The following is a 24,991-nucleotide window of genomic DNA, read 5'->3' on the forward strand; positions in this document are numbered from 1 at the left end:
AGTAGTTTATGTATAGATCTTTTAACAGTTTATGTATCTATCACAGCACACAGCGTAATAAAATTATTTTGTAAGATACCTAAATTACTATTAATAAATTCTTTAGCAGTAAAACAAGTGAATAATTTCGGTATCATTTATTCATGTAATTTATAAATAGAAGACTTTTCTACTGGAACAAGTAAAAACTTTATCTTTATTTTTATAAACTTAAACAGTAGCTACAAAATTTGGGTCCTATTTTTACTTAAATTTTAATTCTAATAATGTGCAAATGCAGAAGATTTTATTAAGGATAAACTTTTTTTACTAATGGACTTGTCCTCCCAAAAAAATTAATAAAGTAGGTACCAAGGTACTAACAATAGCAATCCTCCTCGGAGGATAATTAGGTCTAAGATCTAGACTCATTTTCATATATTTATTTTCTATTATTTTCCAATAACGGGAAACATAAAAAATATCATTATCATGCACGTCTCCAAGTATTGCAAAAGTGTTGTATAATTGGTTACTTAATTAATTTTAAAATTCAATACTTAAATGTTTTCTTTTATGCCAGCCCATATAGGTACTCATAAATACTATGAGTACAATCAGTAGGTATATAATGATATGATTTTAAAATATTAAAAGGTACCTAAGTGGCCTGCCACATTTTTATACCTACCTGATAAATTAATAAACATTGAATTTAAGTTACTAGTATAGGTTTCAATAAACATACACATCACATTCATAATAACTCAATATCCATAATAAATATATAAAAACATAGTAGCGCCGGTATTAAAATTAATAAAAAGTAGGGGATATAATCTTGTAACATTTCTTATACAATTCATGACATAGGTGACATAGGTACACTTAACTTATTGCATTTATTTGTGTGTTGCTAAAGGTTTGCATATTACTGTGCATCAATAAAGTGATAAAATATATTTTTTTAAATCTTCATCGTGTCGGTTTTATTATATCTCTCACGCATGTTTAGTACGTAAGTACTTATACAGTTAAGTAGTTATTTAATCATGGTGTTTCCTTTCTACAATAATTATCTTTAAGTTCTTTATTTATAAGTTCCGTGATTAATTTAAATATATGTCAATTTCACATAATGCCATACAGGCAGCCGGTGTAATGGCTGGATGAGGAAGGAATGGACAGAGACAGAGTGTTGTGGCGCTCCTTTGGGGAAGCATAATTATATTTAGCATTGGACAGTAACTAGGTGATGACCTAATAAAGGTATCGTTTATTACCTTATAACAAAATTTATTTAAGTTATGAACGGCAGTGAATGACATAGTAATTAATTATACCTTCATATATAACGATCGCCAATTTCTAAAGCAATAAAATATGACCTACCAAAGATTCAATGTTCAATCACCATAATTGTACCTAAGCCTAGGTTGTTTTACTAGCTACAATGAAATTCAAATTCCTTCAGTAATAAACATACAATCACCATCTTTCTTAGCTTAACAGCTAGACCTTTAACCTTTGGCTCAAAACAGGCTCTATCAAAGAGTCAAATGAGCGTGAAATACGCCATGGAAATATTGCCGAGTGAGTCGTTAGACTGATTTCAATCAAGCTCATCGAAGTCTAGGACTCTGAAAGTGTTTAGGAAGTGCGCAGGGGGTGGGGATGGCGTGGGGGGCGCGACCACGACGGCGGGCGGCTCCAGCCCCGGCGCGGCTGATTGCTAATCATCCACCAGCTCCCACAGCATGAGGGCGGCGTCCATGCCTCCAGCGGTCACCACGCACCGGTCGTTAAACAGGAAACGTGCGCTGGATAAGGCCCCGGAATACACCTTCATCTCATTGTATTCTGCTTTTGGACTCGCGCAAGGGTATCTGGAATAGAAACAATATAATTATATTATTTGGAATGGTAGACTCATATACCTACAATTTTTACCAAATTATAAACGGGTGATGATGTTGATGTGTGTACATAATAACATTCAGAAAAGGTTTTAAAGCAGTATAAGTCACCTGAATAGTCGCAAGTAACCATCGGAGTCACCACTGATGAGGAGGTCCTGGGCTGCGGATCGACTTGCAGTAGAAATCAGTGACGTCATGGGGTAGAATCTGTTGTTCCACATGCCTGAAATTAAGAAAAATTGTCAAAGTCTCAGTGTCTATCAAGTGGCAAAGTAAGAAATTTAAGTTCGGTCTTTTAAAAATCTTACCAGACACAAGGAATCCTACTGTTGAGTTGAATGTAGACCATTTAACGTCTTTCATAGCTATGGGACTCTTTTCTGGTGATAATGCCTTGATATCCCCTGAAAATAAAATATAAATAGTTATTGATCTGTACCTATCTACATAATTATTAAATTAAAATACAATTAATTTAAAGTCACTTACAGAAAGCAAGATCATAGTCTGCAGTCACTGTTTGCAGATAACATCCATCAAGACTCCAATCCAGTTGAACTAGTGGCTGAGCACCCCGAATTTTGTTAGATTTCTTGTAGGAGAAGCCGTCGCGTGATACTCGGAACAGGTAAATGCTTCCATTTTGCGACCCAATCGCTAAAATGTCTCCAGCTGAAATATAAAACAATGTAAGTAAAATGAACTTAGATACTTTGATTTAGTACTTTTTCAAATTATGATATCAATCCCTACAAAACTTGTGTCCTTTTTATAAAACACGGCAGCTAAAAAATAAAATATAACTGTAAAAACCAACCCGAATTGTAACTCAAACAATTGAGCGGTGAGCCGCACACTCGAAGTGTGGCCACATGGGCTCCTGCATCAGCGTTCAGCACAACTAGGTGACCCTCCGTGCTGCCGGCAGCCAGAGCGCCCCCTACTGGGTGCCACGCTAGAGATACACATTCGTAGCCAACCTGGAATCAATATTTGAACATGTAATATGAGACAGGACCACAAGCGAATATAGAACTTTATCATAAAAAATATGAATCTAAAGCAAATCTATTCGCTTTTACCTGAGTGGCGAAAACCATCTTATGACCACGCCATAAGGCTATATTTTTGTCATGACCAGCGGTAGCGAACATTTCATCATCGGGATGGACTGCCAAGCCCATAAGTTGTTTGTGATGTCCAAATACCACCTGTAAGAAATAAAATATTTGAATTAAAGATCGTAAAGAAGAAAGAGGAAAAACATACCCAAACACTTACGATCACAAAAGTACTATGTATTACGTAAGTAGGTACTTTACCTGATTAAATCTTCTTTGAAGAGATCCTTCCATAATGTTATTCCGAGTAGTTCCAACGTAAACATTTCCGTCGTTTCTTCCTGGCCTCTGAGGATATAGGCTACGGACACCACCGGCAGATTCTGGTAGCTAAAAGAATAATAATATAGATTGATTTATCAAAAAGTATAGATTACAATCAAACTGTTCTACCCATTTATCAGTAGGAAATTTTTGTATCAAAAATTTGAGCACCCTACAGATCAGTGACATATCTAACACAGGGCACATGAGTTACGTAGTAAGGATTACTTACCTTTGTTTCCGTTATACGTTTATAATTCTGCAATGAGTCCCATGCGGCAATTTTTCTATCCTTTTCTCCTCCAGACAATAAAGTCCCTTCAGATAACATGACTAAGGAACTTATGCCTTTTATGTGTGCCTGTAAATAAAAATTAGTAAAATTATATTGAATCGTATAATAGCTACATTGAAATCGTTAAAATACATTCTAAAAGTGTCACAAATAAGCTATTGGTGAAGTTTTCAATACGATGGGTACATTAACCTACCCTCGGGACGTTTAATGGTAAAAATCCATTCTGTATTTTTGTATTTTTTTTAACACCCTGTATACAATTTGCCACATCCAATAAGTATTATTGACTATTCGAAATGTTACCTCGAACTCCATTCGTACGAAGTAAGCGCCGTCGCTGTCCACACTGTATATTGTGATGAACCCGTCGCTGTCCGCCGTCACCACGTCTCCGTCTTGCTCGAATTGTAGAGCAGTTACGTGCGTGCGTGATGGCTGATGAAATGTTAATATTGTTTTTTTTATAGTACAAAATGATATTAAAAATTAAAAAAAATTAAATGCATTTATGTATGTATTAGGAATAATTTTTAAGTTATTTTTCCGAATCGGTAAAATGTAGTCATACCTATCACATCACTAACATTTAACCTGCAAAGGTCATAGACAACGTTTTCCTTCTCCCGCTGTTCCCGCCTTCGCCTTTTCTCATTGACAAAAGAATAAAGAGAGGACATGCCATATCAACGAAAAAAATGCGCTTACCTAAACTTTGGTGTCAATTAAAATGGCGGCTTTTTTCTTGAAAAATGTAAACAAACAAATTGTTTGACAGCTGAATTACCTTGTGTTTGGATGTCAATCTTGGTCAATCAACGAATCAACATGGCGACCGATCGCAATGTTGTAATTTTAGGCAAAGACAAAACTACTGTTGTCCTTTTTTACGTACAATAACACCAATAAGTTAAAAAGAGACGACCATATATTTTTAAGTACCGATTTTTATGCCAAGTCCTCTTTATTCTTTTGTCAATGCCTTTTCTGCAGTGATGTTTTCAAAGAATAAAACAAAAAAAATCAAAGTTTCAAACAATACGATAAAAAAACCATATAAAAATTATAAAAGTAATACCAAAAAAACTAGAAGTAACCTAAAAAACTTCCTTGACGACAAAGTTGAAAATACCCCTCACAGACTAACCGGTTTAATAATATCCGTGCGTTCGAAGAAGCCGTCCTTGCGCCGGTTCCAGAAGGCGAGGTGGCCCTTCCCGTGCGTGATGAGCAGGTTGTCGTCCAGCGGGTGGAACGCCGCGCCCGTCAGCTCCTCTTGCAGGGTCTGTGGGGAAGATTAGGAGGATGTACAGGATGCTGTATAAATTGTATACGGATACATGTTGTTTGGCACATAGACCGACAAAAGTTTGAATTGATAGAAGGTTAAGTATTTTAATCAAGAATTTCGTACTTTAGCAGTTAAGGCCATAATTATGTACCTTGCCTTTTAAAAGTTTAATTTAAACGTACAGCCCGTAATTATCCACTGTAAGACACTAGTCTCCTCCAAGAATGGAGAGTTATTGTCATAGTCTCCACGCTTGGCAGGCGCGTTGAAGGGATCGAAACCTAGAACTTTGGTAAAGCACTCAGGGCCACTAAGCACAAAACAAACCCTTATTTGAAGAAAGTTGTAACGGGGGCATTTTTAGTAATATCGAGTGTCTCGTGAGTAAAATCGAAATAAACGTCATATAATTATAACGAAATATAGTTTTAGCCTGTAATTTTATATAGGTATGTTATGAAGTACCTAAATAAATAAACTATGAACATCACCTATTAACATAGAACAACGCGGACTCGGGTGTCATACTCAATGCCTATTAACTACACATAGGTCTCCTACGTTCAATAGTCGGTAAGTATAGTCTGTTATTTGGTATTTTCACACGGGCTGATATTCTTCAGATTTGCATTTTTTCATAATGATTTAGTTTCCCTATGTTACCTTGGAATACGAAAAAGAAAATGGAAAATGTGGAAATTTATTAGTAAGTATTTGGTTTATTTGAGTTTTTATGCGGTCACGGAAGCGTTTTTAGCTGCCAAACTTACTCGACTTATGTATTCAAAAATATATTTTGTTAGTTTTGTAGCTAAAGTTAGTGACCATATTTCTTTTTCAATATCCATAACTAATAATTACGAGGAAATTGGATCGTGTTCGTGATAACATAACTTTTGTTCTATGGTATTAGTTATACAATACAGTATTACAGTAGTGTAAGGAGGTAGCTAGAGGAGAGGAGTGAAACCCGCGAGTACTGAGTAGATACTGATTTATTAGTCATAAGGTTACATACGTGCGCACGAATAGTATAGGTATAGGTAGATAATATATGTATTAGTAACTAAGTAGATCTTATAACTAGGTATACACCACAGTAGGTAATATTTTTAATTTTCTGATTCAAGTATTGATTGAGTATACGTAGTCGATTTCCAGACTAGTTGTTAGGTCCTGTATAAAAAAGTGCGCGTGCTAGAAAAACGCGCAATTGTACGAAAGCACCTCCATAAAAACTGGCCATGCATACCGCGTCGCCACTGTTGCTAGGCAACGGATTTGACGCAAACCTCTTATCCCTACCAACTATGCTGAGTAAACAAACACGCTGAAATATGAACCTTGTAGCGACGTGTAGCAAAGTGCTACGAAGTCGTAGCAATCGTAGCGGCGTAGCGGGGGCGTGGCTTCGTAGCGGGGTGTGTTGAACTCGCGATTCTAACTTATGTTTTGTTATGATAAAGGACGGTGGTAAAAAACAACATGTAACATTTTATGAGTAAGTATTTCGTTTTTGTAGATAGTTTGCCATTTCTTTTGTTCAAGTCATTTGTCTTTTAGCCACGGCACACTTTGTCTAATAATTATTTTAATCATTGCAACTCGTAATAACGAAATAGGTTAACGACTACGATAATCATTATGTTTATAATTTAATTTACCAACATTAAATACTTAGTCATTCTTATTTCTTTTTTATTGTTTTATTTATAAGGTGGCACTTATAACCCGTAGCTGCAATAGCCCTATTTTGCGGTCTACATTTGAAGCACCTAAGATTTCCTTCAAGGAAAATGCAGGTATTATTTTTATCTCCCACTTCCACTAAGAAAGATAAAACGAAGGTCGTAGCCTGGTTAGTCAGTGGTCACTAGTTTTTTATCGTGTCGTTGCAATCTTTGAATGAGATCTTAATGTGTCGTCTGGCCTTGAAATCCAAGGCTATGACGTCACTAATACGACAGACATGTTAAACGAAACACAGAGACTACGTAGGGAATTAATTAAAAGATTTGGGGACAAAGATTGCGAATGTTTTGACCGAATAATGTTTGAGGTATGTACGAGTACTTACTGTAATTTATTCGACCTTGGTTAGACGGTTTTATGTTTATAAATTAAAGTGAGACAACACAATTTACGAGTGAGCAAGACATTCAAATAATAACTGTCGGAGCACAGGGTTAAAGGTTCGAATCTCGGATAGATAAGCACTTGTGATTGAGAGAGGTTTGTTATTTTCAGCAAGTACACTCACGAGTATAATGAAAAAGTTGCGCTTACCAAATGTCGACACCAAATTACCCCAATTTCACAGTTAAACATTGAATTTATAATTTAATAAAAATATTTACATTATCTATAGGAAGAGCGGAGTCTCCTGGCACAGGTGTTTCTAATACATAAAAGGAGGCTTTAGCAACTAGCATTTAAGCATCTTTTTGGCTAACGTAAATAAACAATTTTGAATTTGAATTTTGAATTTACGTTTTGAGTTGGTAATATTCTGATACGCTATTAAATTTACTTTCATTAAGCTAGTATTTTCAGTTTAGAAGTAATTTGGTGCTATGGTCACTGAAATTTTTTCATTGATCGTGAGTGACGTGATATCAGTTATTGAAATGATCTATTAAATAAACTTACGGCGACTTTCCCGAGCAGGTGTCCCCACTGCCACTGCCACACGGACAGGATGCTCTCGCGCCCCGCGTCCACCGCCAGCACGTAGCTGCCTCCGTTCTAGAAGATAATTGGGTATTAAATAAGTTAAATACTTATCTATTTAGGGCCTGTTTCACAATGACTGGATAATGGGATACCTGTGCGATAAAAGTCGTGCTGTCACTGTCTAAAACATAATTAAAGAGTGACAGAATGTCTTTTATCCCACAGGTAGCTATTATACAGACATTGTGAAACAGGCCCTTAGACTAATATGCATTACACACTTAGTAATTAACTTGAACAGGTTGAGAAACATCGTAAGCATTTTTAAACAAAAACGTATTTTCTGTAAAAGTAAGTTCAATACGAATGAAAGAAAGAGTAAGTTCAAAAGAATAAATAAATAAATGTGACTGATCAACTTTTATCTGCTTTTGCTCTACTATCAGTTAAATGTCTCATTTATAACATCATCATCACCAGAAGCCAATCACCACTACCTCAAACTCACACACTCCGCAAAACCACACATCCCTGTCCCTTTCACTCACCAGCTGCAAGAACGCAACAGCCACAACGCCCACCTCGAACTCGGCCATGCCGAAGACATGAAGATAGTCTACAATCTACATTATATATTTATGTCAATGTTCGAATGTACATTCTCCTATCTCCACCCCGCACAAAATAAATGTGTCTTTCTTTCTTTCTCACTCACCAGCTGCGAGAACGCGACAGCAGCCACTCCCGCCTCAAACTCTGCCATGCCGAAGACATGTAGAGTCTGCAATGTGTCGGTGCTCCAGATCCTGACGTGGGCCTGGGCCCGGCGCCCGCGCCCCGCGCGCTGCCCGCTGGCTACCAGCTCGCGGGACGGGTGGAGCTCCATGCTGGGGTGGAAAGAAGACAGTTAAGAAAGAAGGTTTGAGGTTCGATTAGAATTCTATGATGCATGGGATGGGATAAAGAAATAAGTTAAGAAAGAAGGCTTGAGTTGAGATATGAACTCTATGCTCCATGGGTTACTGAAAACTGTGTTGAAAGAAGGTTAAGTTTTGAGTTCACCTGAAATTAATAATGTGCTGCGGTTCGGAAGTGCATGGAATGTGTGCTTCTCGATACTCCTGAATAGATATTAGTTAGTTTAATGGATGATTTTGCATAAGTTATGGGGAGGGGTTTTGTGTGGTGATGCTTTATTAGTATGTTGGCAGGGTATATTGTGTTGACCAAAAAGGGGGTTGTGAAACCTTTTTCCTCTTAATTTCAAAGGAGGCTCACCACTGTATGTCCTCAGTATGTCCTATATAGTGTCGCTGCGAGTCCTCGTCGCGGTCGTACATGATGGCGACGGCGGCCACGTAGTACAGCAGCTCCCCGGTGGGCAGCACCCACAGGTTCTTGCGGGTGTCTGCGCCGCGGTAGCCGTAGCTGCGAGAAATACATAGAGGTAAGGAACAAAAGTGGAGAAATACTATTAAATTTCGGTGCATTAAAGATATGGTTTCTTTCTGGATTAGTCTGGATTATGGCTACCTAGGATAAAATTCCATAAAATACATGCCGTCAATGGGACGGCATGTCTTAAATCCCACCAGGTATCCCTATTCCAGACATTGTGAAACAGGCCCGTACTAGTATCTTAAAAATATAACAACAAGTGTACAAAGGCTGCTTATTATCGTTAAGAATGTATAATCTTCAATATTATTAGGTACTACTTAAATAAATAGGAGTAAGTATGATGAATTACCAAATATTTTGATTACCGCTTGTAGGTCTTTTACTTACGTTAGCTCTAGCTCAATGTGAATAGCAACACGCGAGTTAGGTAACTCCCTGCGTCATAGGTTTCACTACTTCATTGAATTTGTGCTCAAAATATTTAGGTAAAGTAAGTAAGGAAGTAAAAGTATACCAACTTCAATAGCGGCACGTTACTGAAGTTATACGTATGCTATGGAAGGCATTACAAAATAATTAATAGGAACCTTAATAGGAATAATTTTTCACATGCCCTTAGAAAAGCGCGTCCACAGTCAAATCGATGGGGTCATCGGTAATGATTGGATATAGAAAGTTGTGGAGTGACTTTCGATGATGATGATAATTAAATATAGATTATAAGTTTGTTACTTACTATGTAAAACTTTATATTTTGTAACTGTGTTTTGTTTGTATATAATAAAGTGTAAATAAAGTGTTCTTACACCCAATCCAGCTGCAGTTTTTTCTCCGGCGGCAGGTTATCAATCGGCGCGTGGTGTATCGGCGGGTAGAACGTGCGCCGCAGCCCGCGGATCGTGATGCGCACCGGCTCCTCCTTCAGAACCTCCAGCAGAGTGTAGTCTGTGGACAAGTTCACGTACGGTTTCTCTGTGCCACAGAGCAGATGTAGATGGGTTTTGATTAGGTGTATAAAGTATAAAGGCTACTGAAAACTCTGAAAGGAAAATGGTTTCATGAGTTTATATCCCGATTAGGCCACTGATAGTTCACGTACGGTTTCTCTGTACCACAGAGCTGATGTAGATGGGTTTTGAACATGTCTATAGGTGCTTTCTGGAAACTCAGAAGAGAAAATGGATTCATGAGTTTTATGTCCCGATTAGATGACTGATCGGCCGGTTAGTTAATAAAATATGGATAAAAGCTCCAGAGGACATAGTAGATAATACGCTTTATATATGTATTCAAAGTCTAAGTTTATTTACCTGAGTTCCGTACGATTTCCCCTTCAGGCGCGTACAATACTCGCGGTCGACTTTTGCTCCGGGCGCGGCGCCCGCGCAGGTCCTCCGTCACCACTGGTGGGGCGGCTACGTTGGCCCGGGAGCGAGAACTGCGAAGAATGGCCTTTTATAGAAAGATCTTTAGGGAACCTCGTCTTTGGAGTTATTTATTTATTTATTTAATCCTTTATTATGTTATGACTTTGGTTAGTGGATAGTTGATCTTTCAGTCAGTCACCAGCTCGGAGATGGCAGTGATAAAATAGTGGTAGTTCTGTTAGTCAGTGTGAGAGTGTGTGTATCACCAACCAGCAAGAGGGAGAGGAGATTATGGCTAAAACCCTCCAGTCTTGGATGAGATCGATGAGGCCCATATCATGCAGTGGGAAATATACGGGTTTTGTGTTTGTATTTTGTGGACCGTCTCATCGGTCATTCCACCATGATGTACGTCATGGTGTCTGTGTTTATGTGCCCGTGTGTGTGTGTACCGTCTCATCGGCGACTCCACGGGCAGGGGCGCGCTGACGCCGGGGCTGAGCGCGGGCGCCACCATCACGGTGCCCAGGTAGAACGTCTCCACGTCTCTGTGTGTGTGTGTGAGTGTGTGTGTGTGTGTGTGTGTGTGTGTGTGAGTGTCTGTGTGTGTGTGTGTACCGTCTCATCGGCGACTCGACGGGCAGGGGCGCGCTGACGCCGGGGCTGAGCGCGGGCGCCACCATCACGGTGCCCAGGTAGAACGTCTCCACGTCTGTGTGTGTGTGTGTGAGTGTCTGTGTGTGTGTGTGTGTGTGTGTGAGTGTCTGTGTGTGTGTGTGTACCGTCTCATCGGCGACTCGACGGGCAGGGGCGCGCTGACGCCGGGGCTGAGCGCGGGCGCCACCATCACGGTGCCCAGGTAGAACGTCTCCACGTCGGCGAACTCATTGCGTAATTGGGAGAAACTACGCACCTGGCGGAAACAAATAGTACATTAGTACCCACTACCCAGTGGGTGAAATACCGTTTATTTAGTGCCCGAGAGGGGGGGTTCGGAGCCTAAGCGTACCGAGGGCTTATATTATTATTTTTGACATCATTACATCACAAAGATCATTACATACTTATAGTTTTGGGAAAACTAACGAATTTATCTGAATTATGCGTAATTGCACAGATAATTGTAACATTTGAGGTCTTCCAAAACTGCTTTCTTTCTCAAATTATACTTATGTTGATTTGCTTATAATTAACTGCACAAACTTACTTCTTGTCCTGTGATGGTGTACATTCTCTTGGCTCCGCTCATTTTCAAAACTTGTCCTAAATCTTCTAGAACCTCCTCAAAAGGTTGTGTTGTGCGTAAGTTTAGTAATACTCGACACTGGAACAAAAAATAATTAATATAGCCTTTACGAAATAAAAACCTTGGGTACCTACACCACATACTTTCCATAGTCCATGCATACCGTTATATAAAAATCCGATTCGCATAAAATATGCATGCATTTTATTCTAGAACTCACAAGTGCTCAACATACTCGTACTATGCAATTCTAAACACTACCAACCTATAATACTTATATACCTACAGAAAGAAATAAGAAAGTAGTTTAAAAACGATCAAGAAAATTACATACCCAAATCACAAACGGATATTCTCTAATATATTCCACCATTCAGTAGTAATTTAGCGAGACCTTCGTTACTATATTACATAGTATTTGCACCTCAAGGGCGCTGTAACGAAAGTTTCTCATCAAAGCTGCATCATAGAGTAGACCAACAGTAAGAAATAGTGGGTGCAAGATCCTGGACCCATGACCATGACAGAATTGAAATGAAAGAAAAAACCGTTGTGGGTTGCCTAAAATGAATTAGGTACCTAAGTGGTGTCGCTTATTAAGTGTTGATTGCTGGTAATGAGCATTGATCAATTGAGTATAGCAAGTGTATCAGTATCTTGCTTTAATTACCAAATTTTCAGTAAAGAAGCAGTCAAGCCATTATTATTGTCTGATAATATAATATGAAAGTTCTATCGGTGGATTAGTTTGACGTCCATTTTTCTTTTAAATCAGTTCCATCGATTTACTGAAAAGAAAAACCATTTCTCGAATTTCCTGAAAATTCATTTTATTGACGTCGTTGTTATGGACTGGTTATTCATTTTATTTTATGATTTTACTCAGTGTTTTATACTCTATATTCGCAACAACTACTGCACACATAACGTTTGTATTACTCCTCGGTGATTATTCGATGCTTGATAAAATGTACGCTTATGGAAATGGTACGTTCGCATGTAATATTTATGTGTGTAACCTGCTTTTTAACAATAAAATTGTTACGACTGTCGACTTTTACAATGTAGAGCAATAACATAATGTATGGAGAAATGCAAAATTTTATGTGAATTCGTTACGAAATAGGAGGTTGCCACTTTTATTTAAATGCATGAGTGAGATTATGACTATGACCTGCTTTATTAAAATGAATGACTCATATAAATGCTGAAGTCTTATTAAATTTTAGCATAAAATCGCAATATGTTAACTAGGGTTTTTTCATCCATAAAGAACGGTCATGCCTATATTATCACAGTAATTTTTAAATAAGTATGCAAATACGCATAAGTCACTGCCGCTGCCGGTCTTACTTGGTTTTGTAATTCCACGTTCACCAACACCAAATGTATAACTCAAAAGCTTTTAAATAAGTACAGTGCCACGAAAATATAGGTTAAACTTCCAAAACCCTACATTTTCACCTGTATAGAATGGTCCATATTGTTGATGATGCGTATGACTCGGCCCGACGTGGGCTTGCCGCCCCCGGGTGGGGGCGCGTCGCTCTCCGCCACGCTCTGCTTGCGCGTGCCGCCCCGGCTCCAGCCGCCCCCGGCCGGCGCGCCCCCGCCGCCGCCACCGTACCACATGCCGTTCTTCTTGCCGTAACTCGCCGCCTGCAAGGGATTTGTGTGTTAGAGATTTATTTTGTTTTATTAGGAAAAGCTAAAAATAATTGTAAAATTGTATGCAATGCAAATTGTAAAGTTGTAAACAATGGGTATACATATAACAGAGTAATAATGGTAACAGCACCGTTTCCCACAAATAACAAATGTATCTTAAAATTTTCAACACAATAAGAAAATAGGGATTATCAAAATGTAATGCTAGCATTTAAAAGCAGTGACAAAGTTGAGTATTGTCCGTATTCCCATCTGTTTCCGGCAAATGAGACGAAAGACACGAAATAACAGAAATTACAACAAAGCTAAAGGCTAACTGCGTTTCTGGATGGGGGTAGTAAAAGTAACATATAAATATGAAACCAAATGTTTACTTTTATCTTGGTTAGAGTGAGTTTGTAAATATCAGATATTATAAGGTAACAAAATTTATCAGCAGCTTCATAACCTAAAGAAAGATAATACTACTACCTATATTTGTTTATTTTCAACTAGGGTGGGACTTTGCTTAAATGTAAAATATAGAAATAAATTAAAAATAAAATAAGTAAGTAAATATGTAAGAAACACAGGCGACTGCCCCTCGATCGTGAATGTTAAGCTTTGAACCTTAGACACTTTGAATGAACTCAGTTCCACCTCTGGGCAATAAAGTGACTACAAGTTACAGCGATAAGGTACAATACTTTGTTATTTAGCAGCAATATTTTAAATAAAATCTCTGTGAAAATCGTGAGTGCAGTGAGAAAGTCGAGTGATGATTCATGAGATCGGTCACGCGACATCGTTCAAAAGTTCAGAAAACACGCGACTTTGGTGTTTTTCTTAATTTTTATGAGTGACTTTGTGATATAGTAGGTAGGTACTAACTACTAACCTATATACTATACATATTATTATAAAGTTAAACAGTTATTGAAACGGTAACATACTAAAAATAACAAATTATTTATTTGTGTCTAACAAATCGAGGAATAATTTGTACTAAATTAAAATAGATGTTTTGCAGTGCTGTCAGTAAGATATTTTTCATACGTAGGTACTAAACATAGATTTACAATAAGTGCACCACTATAGAGGTAAATACGCAATATGCAAGACTGGCAATTTTCACAATTTAGCAAAAACACCTCTAAAGGTCAATCCTAAAGTGCCTGCTAAATCTCCAACAATAAACTATAATAGGTCCTAATAGGTTCCTGCATCTAATAGCATGTATTAAAGCTCAGTGTTTTCAACCGTACTCTCATTATTTCCGCCTATAATCATCGTATATTTTAGGTTGCGCCCCTGACACGAATTCAAACCTAATTCTCGGATGCATAAGGCTGAACACAGCCCCCCCGCACACCTCCCGCGCAGATATCGGGGTACTTCTTCAAACAAGTCTAGTCTTCTAGTATTTGATGTTTGAGCGAGCGCTTGTTCAGGGAAATGTATGCTGACGTGGATTGAATGTTGAAGAAGCGCTTTTTGTTTTTGTTGATGCAAGGCCGAGGCATTAGGCGGTTCGCAGCCTATAGCCGCTACGAAAGTGCTACGGTATTGCTACGCGGCGCTACGAAATGTGGATTATAGTAGTTATGAAGTAGATGCAACAGAAGGTCAATTCATGTTTTGATTTTTGGCAACGTCCGTAGTATACTGTTTGCATTCGAGAATTTCAAGGAAATGTGTCAAATAAATACCTACTTATAACTAAAATGTGTTTTGTTCTGCTTGGCCGACGACGATTTATAGGTTCAAGCAAAAACAGTCGTTTTAATAATGCAACTACCGTCAACTGTGGTTTCTAAGTCACATGTTAATGGTCGGATTATTTTATTGTGCCAGTGGTATTAAGTTGGCACGAACCTCGTTATTTTAAAGCTATTTTATTCAAGAATTTTAAAGGTGTGCTAAGAGAATTTCGACCAGTTCTGCCTTGGAAATTTTTAAGCCGTTTGTTTAGAAATGCCGATGTTTTTAACCTGCATGCGACCTAAATTCTTACTATGAAGTGATAGATATTGTGAGCGTTTGTTTTATGATAAATTACTATATTAATAATGTTTTAGATTTTAATTAAACTTAAATCCCTTTTGGTACTAACTAAATTAAGTACATGAATAAATTAGGTACCGCAATTTTGTCTATCTAACTGATTGACTCTTCGATCCTGCATTATTACTCACCATAACCGTCACCCTCAAATCCTCAGCGCTCTTCGCGTAATACCGAATCCTGAGGCGCGGTATTTTGCCAACCGTTACCAGCTACCCACAGTTGTCTATCACTAGTTGTCTATGGCAACAACACTCGCGCGCGGCGCTTCAAACACCACTGGCCGATGTTAACAAAAATCCGCGCAAACTACGAATAAGTGGTCCGATCGCCCCGTCCCTGACCTCGGAGCTACTGACCGCCCAAGGACACCCCTGTCTTATCGCCAGCGTTTTGTGCGTGCAATTAGCTCCACCCGCCCCCAGCCTACCCTGGCCCGACCGCCCCTAGTGTCACTGAGACTGTAGGGGTCCGGGCAGAATGGCTGGAACACGTGTGTAAGGCATAAGCTACATGAGTGAACGAGGTCACGTCTTCAATTGCTGCATAATAAGTTGATTGCGGCGTTTCTGAAATTAATATAATGCCTGAAAATGTGAGGTGTGTCGCTGAGTACGGTAAGTGGGCTGGGCTCGGCTGTATCGGGGAATCATTAGAATTCAATTTGAAATGAAACCTTTTATCCGCTAGCACGAGTAGCGAGTCAAGGCTATGTTTTTCGCGCACACCCTGAACATATCTAGCTATACGTAATTATAGGTAAACTCTACTCGTATGCATGCTGCATGCATGCATATTAGTGAAGTTATGATTTGCACATATATCCTAATATGTATATTTTTTCTCCTGAAGCAGGTAATGTCCTCTATTCGGATTAAGTACTTAATGTACTTTTATGGTTATTGGGTTCACCCATAACAGTAGAACGGTATTAAATGCATATTACTTTACGTGTACCATAATGGCACATAATGAGTAATGTGGCTGTTGATAATAGCCGCTTTACATACTAAACTAGTGCAATTATACAGAAGATTTACATAAAATTAAGTATAATGATCGTAAAATGAGAAAATGGCTATGTATTTTTTATTACCTAAGTCTATTTACTATAATGTACGAATGCTAAGTAGCTAAACCCGTAAACAAAATCATAACTATAATGTCCGTTCAGTAACTGTATTGTAGTTAAAGGTACAATAAGTGTCTAAACCATAAAAAATCACTAAATATCAATATTTCTAGAAAGTTGCAAACAGCAACAATTTTAAGTAGGCTAGACCTAATTACCGGGGACAAATTAGCCGTCACAATTTCGTAGAACTGAGGCAGAATTCTTCAAACAATTAGTAAGTTTGGGGTAAGGAGCCGAGGGTAATTTGCATGGCAATCTGTGCATACATTACGAATAACGTACCTAATACAAGTGGAACACGACATTACACTTGCCTATCTGTAGGCAATAGATTCACGCACCTTTCCCATGAATATTTACCTGGAATTGTGTTGAAGTACGTACTTTACTACCTTGTCGCACAGTCCAACAGTTGAATTAAGTTAATTACCACCGTGATCGGCTGTGTTTTGCAGTAAATACTAGTGCATCTTCAATAATAATTAACGCTACTATGGATATGCTTAGTGTTAGTGTCCGAACTCTCTTTACGTGTCCATATTATTTAACAACGTGACGTGTTCTTCTCACTACCTAATCACGACTTACTATAGACAGATTTACCGGCGACCCGTTAGCGGAGCTCTGCACCGACACAACAAAGAACGGAGCTTTCGTGTCCGTATTTCTTTTCACCGGACTTTTGATTGGGCATTGCATCGGGTTCTTTACTGGGCTTAGCACGGTCTTTACGGGGCTGAGGACCGTGCTGTCGGACTTGGGGCTGAGGCTATCGGTGGGGCTGGTGGAGTCGGCGACCCAGTGGCTGCGGCACGGGCGCTGCACGCGGTGGTGCGGGCGCGCCCGGTGCGTGGCGGGCCGGCTCAGCCGCTGCACCACGGGCGGAGGCGACGGAATGCGCCTGTTAGTCCACATTTTGTTTCGCTCTTTCCTATTCGGTAAGATAAGGTGAGTTTTTTCTTTATTATCCGCGATTTACTTATTGTATCACAACACAACACCGAACACTTAGTAACAAATGTGCAATTGTATACCTTTTGGATTAAAATCCGAATCTGAGAACAAGCCAATTGGGTTGAGTAGAAAACTTTAAAACAAAGCCGATATGAGCTGAAATGAAAATAAACATATCCGAATTAGAAAGCTGGTGAAAATAACATGAAATCGCATGAAAAAATAGGCATTATAAAATGGTTGGAGGGAAAAGGTACCAGGCAGTGATGAACTTACAGGAGGCGAGGCGGTGGGCAGCGAGATGACGACGAAGGCTTCGTCGTCGCTGTCCAGCATGGAGTTCTCCTGCTGCAGCCAGCGACTGCGCCGCGGCCGCCACGCCGACGCCACCTGGCTGCGCTCACACGCCCACAGCCACGATGATACCTTTACGGTGGTATCCGGGGACTCCACTTGGACCTTAATGGTTCCGTTTGTTCACATCATACGGTGAGAAGTCTTTGTCACGATCGTTTTGGTGTCTAACTGAATTGTGAATTGGTAACGTTATATTGAAAGTGTAAAGCGAAACGACTGAATGAAAACCACTGTCTACCTATAGGTAAATACTGTAATGTTAGATTATAAATTGCAATTGCCTTGGATTATTATTTCAAACTTTATATGGTCGATATAATACCAGGTGATCATTAAGTGCAGGAGGTAATGCCATCCACTAACACTTGAGTCAAGTTCAAGTAGAGTCCCTGTGTCGTCTTAGGGACAACAGCACTGTCGTGTCGGCATGCAGTTAGCATTAGCATAACCGGGGATGGGTGTTTAGCATACTGTGGCGGGGTGACGGTGGTCCGGTTTGTCTGCATCGCAACGATCGGCTCACGAATTAGCATGAGACAGTGACCGCAATGGACTTCGATTCATAGTCATCAGATGATAAAAACTATCCACTGCTGGATATAGGTCTTTTTCAAGGAGCGCCACAACCGTATCCTAGCCTTCCTCATCTAACGACTGGATATACTTTAGACAGACAGCCGGTCAGCGAGCTTAAGGGCGTCGCACGCTACGTCTCTCAGAAGTCTGCACTCAAGAACTCGTCTACACATCAGTTATGTGTTCTGAGCTTTTGAGTGAAGAGTTAAGACTTCATATCATGTTGGGTAATTGTCGTTGAGTCGTAATCGCAACTAAACTGCTGACTACAGCGAATGAAGGACGTCATAGCGGACGATAAGGCGGTTGAGTTACTGGTTTTATGAGCAGCTCAAGTGGTTCTTTGTTGCAACTGTCTCGTATTGTTTATTTTATCAGTTTGAGTTGTTATGGAAAGCTCTATGATAAAGCAAAGTATCTAATCGTATACTAGGTTGTATATAAAGGTACTAAATATTATACCTAGCTTTTCATTAAAATTTTGAATGTTCTTAGAAAATATTACTATCTAGATAATGGATATTTCATAATTTTAAATATATATATTGTATCTTCTAATACCTATTAGAAAATAATGAATGCATACCGGAGCTTTAAAAATTAGGACTACTAAACCAGTCACTTTAAATCACACGTTACACTGGAGCCACAGGATATTTAAAGAAAAGCGGCATTTACAAAAACATATTCTTGATAAAATATACGTAAGGTGTAACAATAAATCATACACTATTCCAGTCAACCGAAGGAAATAAGCATTTTTTGCTAATTATCCGCGTAAACTGGGCCACAGCGTGTTGTGGCTGGCTTGTCAACAGAACAGATCGAATCTCCGACACGCGAAACTGTGCAAATTCGTCACGGAAGAAAACTATTATGAATAAGTAGCAGCCAAGAAAAACTTCTACACAAAGAAAGATGGAAAACTCCACAGAATGTAGTACGTATACATTCTTTGTTTACAGGTTTTCATGCAGGTACCAGCTGGAATATAGGGTTGCGGCTTTAACAGTTTTAATTTAATTTAACTTTCGCTTTACACTTTCAATATCAACACCGTAGAATAGGAACGTAGAAAATTTTATAGCACTGATAGATTCCGCGTCGGCTATCTGCGGGTCGCGACGAAGCTTTGTTTACATTGAATTCGGAGCAGCTCTGTTCGAGATACGTCTTCGTATGCGGATGCCTTGTGAGGTACTAGACCAGGCCACTATTGCAACTAACAGCTGACTAATTTGCAGCACTAACACAACAATGCTGTCGGAAAGAGCATCCCCGACACTTGCACCGTAAGCACCGACACTAACAACAAACGAGAAGAGCCTTTACGATGCAGAAAGTAAGAGTCGAATTGGAATGCACGAGCTATCCGCTTGCTACGGTTGGAGGCGGTAGACTATTCAAATTTGAATACGGGCAGGCGGAGGAAAGCTGCCGTGGCAGGGGCCCAAGGTCGCTCTCCGCGGTCCACGCAACGCGCGATACTCGATACGTATCGCGACACCACCTCCCACCACAATTAACTAACATTTTATGGCATTACACCGACCCATTATGAGTGTTTATGCCCAGCGGGTCACGTGACGCCGATCAACACGCGATTCGCCGAAACTCAATTTTCTGATACGCATTATGCTAAAACGTTGACTAAAATAAATATTTAAATCTGTGTGAAGGTTATTGTTTAATTGTGATTTTATTAGCCGCAGGACCTTGGTCTAATTGTTGGAATAAGTTTGTGAATTTTATGAATAATATTTAGTTTTATTTAATGGAGGGGCGCGGGAAAGTAGGTTAGTTTGTTGATTGAATGCAGCGCTCGGCGTCTGTGAATTTCGTTTAAAAGTGAGTCCGGTGACGTGCGGGACGGAAACATTGTTTGTTAGAATCGGCAGCGGCTGACCTATATGCCTAATTTCGTGTAGAGGTCGCGGCGGCTGCTCGAGGGCTGCGTCCACGGCGGGGGCCCACGGCCGGCCCATGCAAGCTACACACGGGTGTAGTTTTTACTTCACATCTTTACAACCACGGAGTTAAGTCGTACGTACGCTACGCTAGTTTATTACAGTGAGGTCCGCGCCTTTCTTTAAAACTGGAGCAGTTGAAAGCTTTCAATCGAGTGTGCTGCATCTAAAGTGCGATAATAACTTAACCTCAATTTGTAAGCTCTATATTATTTTTGCCTGGATTTTATAATCAGGACTTACAGACTACAATGCATTGTACGAAAGATAAGGTATACAGTACAAACATTAAGTAGTCTAGACGGGTAATGCAAGATTATTTTATAACATATAAGTATACTGAGTCATGATATTTCGTGTTCTTCATACAACATTATGAATTTAGTCGGATGTAGTCCACGTCATGACTGCAGTTGCCCGGCCCACATCTATCACAAACTATCTGCAATATTGTTTTTGTTCGAGTAGCATTACATCACGTACGTCATTCACAAGATCTTAGAAAATTAAAAACATATAAGTTTAAGAAAATCGTTATATTTTCTAGTGGGATTTCTGTTATCATAAGAACTGTTAAAAAATTAATGAAGAAAAATCAATAATTTTAATTTAGTTATGGTTTTGACCGAATTACTTATATCTTTATACTAAAAGCTAAATTGTTTCTCATGCACTACACGGTTTTGCTACAGGGACGATAATAACTTAGTACAGGTAAAATAAAATTTAAATTTATTGAATTCAATCAATTTATTGAAGACGACTGAATGGCGTAGTGGTTAGTGACCCTGGCTACTGAGCCAAAGGTCCCGGGTTCGATTCCCGGCTGGGACAGATATTTGTTTAAACACAGATATTTGTTCTCGGGTCTTGGATGTGCCCGTGAAATGGCAATAGGCCCGCCCCCTATTACATTGGGACTAACATAAACACTGGCGAAAAGTGGGTGCAGCAATGCACCTCTGCCTACCCCGCAAGAGAGTACATTAGTACAAGGTGTGAGTGTTTATATTTATAACTTATTTATTACTTATTTATTTTATTGAATTTAATCTAATTAACACAACAGCTCGTAGACACTTTCATCATTGCATTGCCATTCTACCTTGGTTACGAACCCTCGGTGTCCATACAAAATAAACTAGGTTTAAATAAAGCATAATTAGAATATTATAAATGAATTTGCTTATAAATAGTAGCTTCACAACAACTAGAGCATCTACTGGCTAGCCGTGCTGGCTACAAAACTACTCGTAGCGTATTCGTAGCAAAGTAATCTCGTAGCGCTACGAATTCGTAGTAAATTCGTAGCGTTCGTAGTCGTTTTAGATGGCATCAAGAAAATGATTAAATTGTTTGAAAACTCGTTTCAAAAACAATTTGAATATAAATTAAGTACTAAATTGGTACCTAAACAAATTAGCCGACTCAAAAGGTATAAATGTATACAAAGGAAGTTGCGATAGTCATCTCAAAATTAAATAGGTATTGCTACTAGTTTGCGTGATGTGATGACCTAGTACAATAGTAAGTACGAGTACTTTCCCGTAGAACCTGATTATTATTCATTTATTCAACCCTTATCGATAACGATGATGACAATTTGTTTTTTTTTACTCGGAATTAAATTATATTTGAAGGAAAATAATTAAAAAAGTAGGTCGGGAAAGACGGATAGGTTTACAACCATTATTTTGCTTTTCTAGATTCTTTTATGTTTTTTTTCTTCCGTTGCGGTTTTATCTTGGTGATTTATATAGCAGAGCTTAGGTTGCTGTTGAAAGAGCGATAACACAATAATCGGGATTTACACTTTGATGGCCTACTTACCTACGTTATTGTACAATAGTACTGCCTCTGTGGTCTAGTGGTAGAAGCTTCGCTTCATGACCCAGAGGTCCCGGGTTCGATTCCCGGGTGGGACCATCAATTTGTGTTTCTAAATTGTGGTTCTAAGTTTGGTTAGGACATAGAAGGCTGATCACCTGATGTCCGAAACAGTGGAACGATCCATGCTGTCGGATGGGCATGTAAAGCAGTCGGTCCTGCGCCTAGCTCTCTCCAGTCGTGTCGGTCAATCCGTCCCATTGGGCTATGAGAGTGATGGAACAGAGAGTGCTCCTGTGTACTGCGCACATACTTGGGCACTATAATCTACTCCTGCGTAGATGGCTGATCTCAATTGAGATTGGCCGCCGTGGCCGAAATTCGGCTAGGAGGACATTATTATCATTATTGTACAATAGATAGATGTAGATTGAAAAATAAGAGTCAAAACATAATTTGTTATTTTTCACAATGAGATATAAAAAAACGTATTGCACTTATTTTTATGTTGCGAAAATCTCCCAAGTTTCTTAAGATAATTTAATTTTGTTTAATCAGTAATCACATAACCGCTTTTAGGTTTTAAACATGGTTAAACATAATGGTAAAAGGTATATAACCTCTATTTCCCAGTTTACCTATGGAAAACTTGTTCTAACAACCATTTTCGGATTTAGAATGTATTGAATCACTAATTAAAAGCTGTTTCGTTTTGACTTTGCCATGGAGTCCTTGTTGTCTATTGTCTACATCCCGATGAACGTCGGAATTAAACTTGTACTCCTTGTTATCTTGCAACTTGCAAGTCACTGTCCGCTGTTGGACATATTTATGTGCCTCGTGACGACTGGAAGGATCTTGTTAAGTGACCGAATGTAATTTAAAGTAATGTCTCGGGTCTGTCCAGCCGGCTGCTCCATGCATATTCACGGGGTCACTGACCCCGGCGCAGGTGAATCCATGCGCCGTCCCATTCTCATTAACATTCCCGCTGGAAAACTCACGGTTTTTACCTCGCTCCAGATATGACCAAGATATCTCGATATTTTATGCCAGAACAACCCCCATAAACCTAGATTTTTAGGTCACCCGACTGTAATTAGTAAATTATTTATAAGATTCAGTAAAAAAAAACATACAACTATGCTAATTTCATGTAAATTCTGATGACTGTTAATTATTATGGTTCTAGTTTTAACGATCGTCTGGGGCAGTCGCCTAATGAGTGGTGGTACTTGGATAAATATTACTTACCTCAAGCAAAGTACTTCTGCTGCGCGCTTGCCACACGTGCTACTGGCACAGCTATAAAATATTTTATCGTGCCTCCGGGCAAATTAAGTGAAATTCAACCCACTTTTTTATTCCAACAACAACTGAATCCTGTAATTGCAGATTTATACGAAAAGCTATTTTCCCTGCAATTAGCGAGCGGGTTCCTCGTTTCTTACAACACAAACAAATTCGTTAAATAACAATCAGCATGCAAATGTTTGTTAATAAAGTGTGCGGCGGCGGTGGCGGTGCGTGGTGCTTATCCGGCGCCCCACATCTGGGCAAGGTCCCGGCCTCGGCGCGCGCGACGCAAACACCAAATTGCGTAAGATTACGTGTCGCTTGTAACATGTAATTGCTACTTTGGAACTTCCGCGTAACTGGAAAAAGTTGAGTGCGAAGGCATGCTCGAATCAGGCAAAGTTAGTGAGAGAACACGGACCTTGAAAGTTTTGTAGGAGGAGACGACGTAGGAGGCGCCGTCCTCCAGCTCGTCCAGGCGGTACTTGCGGTCGCCGTCCATGCCGAACACGAAGCGCGCGCCGCGCGGCAGCTCCAGGCGCTCCGACAGGCGGTCCAGCAGCGCGTCCAGCGACGCCAGGTCGCGGCCCGGCTTGAAGCGGAACTCCACGCCCGGGTGGAACGCGTCCCCGTTGCGGTAGAACATGACGCGCCGCGCCTTCCAGTAGTTGAGGTTGGCGTAGCGGCTGGCGGGCTCGGCGCGCGGCGGCCGCGCCGTGGCCTCCGAGCCCTCGGACGCATCGTCGGGGCGCTGCGGGGGCGAGGCGGGGCGCGAGGGCCGCCAGTCACCCGGCTCGCGCTCGTCGTCGCTGGGCGGCTGCGGCTCGGGCTCGGCCGTGGGCGGCGGCGGCTCGGCGGGCGCGGGCTCGGGCGCCACCTGCCGGCGGGCGGGCGGCTGAGCGCGGCGCGGCGCTCGACGTGACATGCCGCGCGCCGCGAGCACACTGCCGCCGCCGCCCGCACGTGACCGCTCTCCAATCACCTAATGCGAGGACAGCGCGTGTCTATACGCGCATCGCCATTCATGCGGCGCGATTCATGCCCACGTGTTGATTGATATGTGACGCGGGGGTGTCAGCCGTTCGCAAGTAATTGCTGACTTGTTCGCAAACAAATTGAAACGTTTGCTGCGTTGGAAGTGACTTTAATTAATGAAAGACTTGTATGTAACTCGAGGGTGATTGGAGGTGGTCACGGCGGCGGCGGCAGGCGACGGCGGCCTCACGCCATCGACTTATTGTGAAATGAATCATGAGTAAAAACTACGTAAGAAACCCTTTGCAGCAATTTCCTCGTAATAATATGCAAATACCATCAACTTTTATAAGGTAACATTCAGTTTGAAATCGATATTTTTGCCTTCATGTATTAAGTCTTGAATAGGAAAACTAGTTCTGCAAAATGTTCATTTGTAGGAAAAGAAATAAAATGATTTCTTCGTATGGAATTATGGAGTTGTAAAAGCGATGGTAATTTTTCCTTAGTAAGTGGGTATGCAAATTCACTTCATGTTGTTAATTTTTGCCCTTAATTTCAAAAGGAAATTGGTTGTAGACCACGTATTTTTAATATTCACTACATGAAAACAACACTGGACCTACTGATACCGGCA

General features: G+C 40.1%; 1 protein-coding gene across 1 annotated transcript; it reads right to left on the minus strand.

Annotated features, from left to right (window-relative positions):
- Positions 1-122: 122 nt before the first annotated feature.
- Positions 123-24,991, minus strand: LOC105394671 (echinoderm microtubule-associated protein-like CG42247). Its single transcript, XM_048623502.1, has 19 exons — positions 23,801-24,991; positions 13,021-13,215; positions 11,518-11,634; positions 11,093-11,223; positions 10,254-10,381; positions 9,750-9,888; positions 8,821-8,970; positions 8,258-8,429; positions 7,519-7,614; positions 4,726-4,863; positions 3,885-4,016; positions 3,516-3,644; positions 3,221-3,349; positions 2,981-3,109; positions 2,716-2,878; positions 2,388-2,570; positions 2,207-2,302; positions 2,007-2,121; positions 123-1,865 (listed from the first exon to the last, which is right to left on the minus strand). The coding sequence occupies exons 1-19, from the start codon at positions 24,302-24,304 to the stop codon at positions 1,712-1,714; spliced, it is 3,000 nt and encodes a 999-aa protein (XP_048479459.1). The 5' UTR covers positions 24,305-24,991; the 3' UTR covers positions 123-1,711.

Source organism: Plutella xylostella, chromosome 10 (genome assembly GCF_932276165.1).
Source record: "Plutella xylostella chromosome 10, ilPluXylo3.1, whole genome shotgun sequence".
Lineage (NCBI taxonomy): Eukaryota > Metazoa > Arthropoda > Insecta > Lepidoptera > Plutellidae > Plutella > Plutella xylostella.